At 44.2% G+C, this 5,000-nt stretch overlaps 1 protein-coding gene across 13 annotated transcripts in view; it reads left to right on the top strand.

Moving 5' to 3' along the window:
• The window catches only part of adgrl2b.1 (adhesion G protein-coupled receptor L2b, tandem duplicate 1), a 143,173-nt gene that overhangs the window by 136,828 nt on the left and 1,345 nt on the right, over positions 1-5,000 (top strand). For 4 of the 13 annotated variants that reach the window (XM_083542568.1, XM_083542576.1, XM_083542566.1 and 1 more), the window contains 2 exons: positions 3,570-3,605; positions 4,352-5,000. The exon at positions 4,352-5,000 is cut by the window's right edge and continues 1,345 nt beyond it. In XM_083542568.1, coding sequence (XP_083398694.1) covers positions 3,570-3,604 — 35 coding nt within the window. In that variant the 3' untranslated portion in view covers position 3,605; positions 4,352-5,000. Of the gene's footprint in view, positions 1-530; positions 1,678-3,569; positions 3,621-4,351 lie in introns of those variants that run through there. The other 9 variants (XM_083542569.1, XM_083542577.1, XM_083542567.1 and 6 more) reach the window with 3 other exon arrangements.

Raw genomic sequence — 5,000 nt, 5'->3', positions numbered from 1 at the left:
CGCGGCGCGTTGGCATTGCATTCACGTCTCGGGGCTTTACTCAACTCCGACAAAGGCCTGTATGGATATGTCAATCGCGACGCCGTAAATCCGAGGCGTGCGCCAGCTGAACAATGAGAACAACACGGCCTTGGAATAAGTCGTCTGGCCTTCATGGTTTACCTCCCGTTTTATTAAGAGCGTGAAGGGCGAGGAGACGGGGGGATGGGTGAAGCCAAGAGGAACAAAAAAAATAGAGAGAGAGAGAGAATGGCGCAGGTCCTGAAAGCATCCGTAGGAAAATTTCTGCAGCGCTGGCTTTGATGCAGAGCCCGAATAGAGTGAAATGCTGATATAGCTTTATGGACTTCTGTCCACATCTGATAGTCACACTCTCTGCACAATACCTGGCTGGATTTGAACGATTGCACATGCATAAACAAAACACATATTCCTGGCTATAGCACTGCTTCACCATCATCCTTTCTTTTATTTATATTTTTTTTTCATCGCCTCTTTTTTCCCTCCCTCTCCCTCTCTCTCTCCTTCAGCTAAACTCGTTTGATGTCTGGGTTCGGTTTCTTCTCCGGCGTCAACAAGGGAGCCGTTTCTTATCTCGACTACTGCATGTCACACTACAACAGCCATCATTTTTTTTTTTTTCTTTCCTGCCTCCTTTCTATTTGGTGCAATCTCGCTCCCATTTCTATTCAAATTAGAAGGACTCGAGTCGTAGCCGGCGTGAGACGTGAAACCGAGCGCCGCTTAATGCGGCATTTCAATGTCTCCTACCGGATGACGTTTCAGGGATGGATGGATCGTTTTTTTTTTTTGTTGCGGAAATGTGCCTCCGTTTTTTTACATTTTTGACCCGAATAAATACATCAATGACTAGACTTCAATTAGACTTCGATTAACATACAAATGGACGTTGGTTATTAACAGTAATGCAAATAACTAACCGTTATCTGAAGAAATGTTACATCATGGTGGAACTTGACAGGATCTGAGTCACTTGTTTTTCTTGACTTTAGAATCGCTGGACAGTTTGAGTAAGAACTCTAAAAATCCTAGCATGAGATCTTCGTCGTAATCATAATAAGGAACTCTTTTCTCAGATCTTATTCGTGGGTCAAAAATGTTCTCTCATGGTAGTTATTTAGTAGTAAATTAGGGAACAATAATTCCAGTTTGGCTTTTTCCACATTCCTAAGTCTAAACTAAACCCTAGAGAAATAATATCATGTGAGCAAGAGTGCAGTTAAACTGTGAGTATCAGTGGGGCTATAAGTTAAGCTAAGATGTCAGTAAAGTCAGGTACTGATGTAGGTGAGAAGGTGAGGAGGTCTGGAGTGCAGTCAGCGTTCACATTAATCCCGAAGGCGTTCAATAGGGTTTAGGGCTCTATATCAGGAGATCTTCCACTCCAACCCCATGTGAAGCAGATCTTCATGGAGCTGGATTTGTGCATGGAAACTTTTCAGTGTCATGCCAGAACAAGTTTGGTACTCCTAGTTCAAGTGAAGGAAATATTTCATGCTACCGCTACCAAAGACGTCCTACACAACCGTGTGCCTCAAATTCTGTGGTAGGGAAGAACCACATATGCCAGGAAAAGTCCGGTGTGCCAATACTTATGTCCATATCGTGTACATTTGAGGATTTCGAATTCTCGACGCTGAGGGTCATGCCGCGTTTTTCCGCAGCACGCAGTTAAAGGCTTCTATTTTTTGTGCAGGGTTTTTTTTTGGTCATATTACCCATTCTTTTTGCTCTTCCTTTCTTCATTCCTTCCTTCTTTCCTTTCCTTTTCTTTCCTTCCTCTCTTGATTGGTCATAGTCATAGTTATAAATGTAATCAAGGCTTGTTTCGTTTTGTGATTTGTTTATATATATATATATATATATATATATATATATATATATATATACACACAGTAGTCCCTGAAACTCGCGGGGGTTCCGTTCTAAGACAAGTTAAAAAAATTCGTGAATTTTGCACGCAGCCCCTCTGGTACCTTAGTGAATTCATCTAAACATTATGTCACTTTAAAACAATTATGTTTTTGAAAAATTTACCTAAATTTGTTAGTAAAAAATGTTATTCCTAACGTTCCTGAACATTCGGTACCACTGCAGATTCCCGCAAATATTAAAATAATCTCAACCGGCGGTTAGTTAGGTTCCAAATGAGAACCCGCAAATTTTTCGAGCTGCGAGCTCAGAACTGCGAATTATCGGGGTTGACTGTGTAAATATATATTCAAGTATATAAATATAGTTTTGTATTTCTTTTTTTAATTTGTTTAATTTTTTCCTGCTTGATATCTGTGGTTTGAGACGTATGATGTTTAAACACCCACCCATACTAGATAGGCAGCAGGTGAGCCCTCGGTGTACGTCTAAGAACGGCGACGTTTCCGGTGTCCCTCGAACAAGCGATACGACGTATTCGAGGAGAGAGAAAAAAATTCCTCAAAAGCATTTTGGCAGAATTGGACATGAGAATAAAACATAGCATTAGAACAGAAATGCGTTTGATATATAATCAGGAGATCATGAACCCCGATGATGGGAGTTCTGTTTGGGGGCGAAGGCTGATGTTACCTTCTCTCCTGTTAATCACAGTGATTTTAGGCAAAATCCTGGGGATCCCCTCGCTTTTCTGTTTTTGTGTTACACAGCCATGTAATGGAGCAGGAGCAGCAGATTGAAATGACGCTGGCAAAACTATTGGAAATGAAAATGGTTAAAAAAAAATGTCCCAATATTTGCGAGGTCACGTACTGGAGTCAAAACAAATCTCGAGTAGATTATGCAAGCTTTTAAGCTCGAAGGTTGCCTCCATCAGATGTACGCCGAAGGCTTCGATATGAGAGAGAGAGAGAGAGAGAGAGAGAGAGAGAGTTGCTGTGAATGCTTGCCGCTGTACCCTTACACACTCCATATCCTGAATTCAGTCATCCGGCGCGGCCTCTCGTTAATTAGATGAACTAAGCGATGAGCAATGAAGGAAGTCATAATTACCACAATGAAAGGGGCTGCTCGTCACGCCTCCATACGCATCCACACATGCTTTTATCGATCGTGCTCATCGCAGATCATTTATTACGCTGCATATGGATTGGGGGGAGGGGTGAATTATTGTGATCCGAATCCGTTATTTGTATTTCTACCTTTCGAACGATCGTAGAAGATCGATTTTAAAAGCCCAAATGACCCTGTGTTTCGAATCCAAACATTTCTTTTTGCTGCGAAAAAGTAAAATAGGACTCAAACAGCACTGATTTCGAATAATGGAGGGGAAAAAAAACGAGGTAAAGCTTTTTTTGTTTGTGTGAACCCCGAGAGAAAAGAAGTAATTTCTATATTTTTATATTCATAATGCTTAGGATTTATAATGATACAGTAAAGATACATTCCCTAGTCGAGAGGATGGACTGAATTCAGAGGCATATAGTTTTGAAAGCTTTCTTTTTTGCTGTTTCTCACTTGTTTATCATTGCTGCAATTGTTTTTTTTTTTTTTTTTTTGTTAAAAAAAAAAAAAAAAAACGCCGTTCTTTCACTTTTCTTTTGGCACGTCGGCAGTTCTCAGGCCAGCTAGCCTGAGCAGACACACATAATGTGAGTGGTGGCAAAGTGAGTCCTTGCACCTCGCCCGCCTGCACGCCTGCCTGCCTGCCTGCCTGCCTGCCTGTGTGTGTATGTATGTATGTATGTATGTATGAGTGTGTGTGTGTGTGTGTGTGTGTGTGTGTGTGTGTGTGTGTGTGTGTGTGTGTGTGTGTGTGTGTGTGTGTGTTCGTGTCTGCTTATGTGTGTGATAAGGACTGACTGGCATAAATGGGCTCCGTTGTCTGCAGATGGCTGTGTACAATCTTGGAGCTGTATCTCTGTGTGTGTGTGTGTGTGTGTGTGTGTGTGTGTGCGTCATTGACCACGCTTACATTTTATTAATATATATATATTTTTCAAAACGGTTCATGACCATTTGCCTGTTTGCTGCCGCCGGCGCTTGTTTTGCGCTTGGTACTCGTGTACAGTGGCCGCTTGCTTCTATGTGCATTATGTGTGTTGCATTTATTTAACCGTTTGGTGGCTGCAACGTTGTATTATTTTCGTACTGTTAAGGACGTAATCATGGCAGTGGTAATTCGAATATTAATGGATATTAATATGTAATAAACTTTTATTACTGATCTTGAAATATGGAGGGATGAAGGGACAGAAGCGGGAGGAAAGCAAAAATCCATATGTCCTTAACAGTAGCTTCGATGTTCGCTGCATATATATTAACTGTTTGCTATATGTTTGTGCTTGAGCATTTGTGAGTGTGCTCTCCCTGAGTGTGCCCATGTGTCTTATTCCAGGCCAGCACTCTCGGACGAACAGCCGCGACGTCAGCGCCATGGACACGCTGCCCCTCAACGGCAACTTCAACAGCAGCTACTCCCTCGACGACGCCGCCTTCGAGAAAATGATCATCTCCGAGCTGGTGCACAACAACCTGCGGCCACGCGGGCATCTGCGCTGCCAGGAAGACCCTGAGCAGCCGTCTAACCCGGACCGATGCCCGCTGGGCCGCCGTGCTGTGATTGGAGGCATCGGAGGGAGGAGCGAGGGCGAAGCCGGGAACGACTCCAACCACCCGGCGCTGGAGCTCCTTCTCCAACCGCACCACCGCGAGGTCCTGGATGCGCCTCTGCTTCCTCAGCGGACTCACTCACTCCTGTACAGTGCCAAGCAGGCGTCGCGCCAACCTGCCCGGCACCGACACGACATGGAGGACGGAGAGGCGCAGAAAGAGGACGAAGGGGTGATGCAGGACGAAACCACGCCCTCGCTTGACAACAGGGACTCCGTGTATACGAGCATGCCCGAACTCAGAGACTCGACTCCATCCCTGTGCCCGCACGATGGAGAGGACGAGTGCCCTCTTTCGTCGTCCGGGCACAGCGAGACGGACGAACCGTGCCACAAAAGCACAGAGGACTTTAGCGTCCAACCCGCCAAGTACTA

This window comes from Silurus aristotelis, assembly GCF_946808225.1.
Source record: "Silurus aristotelis genome assembly, chromosome: 5".
NCBI lineage: Eukaryota > Metazoa > Chordata > Actinopteri > Siluriformes > Siluridae > Silurus > Silurus aristotelis.
Note: the sequence above shows the minus strand (reverse complement) of the source record. Positions and strands in the feature narration are given on the sequence as shown.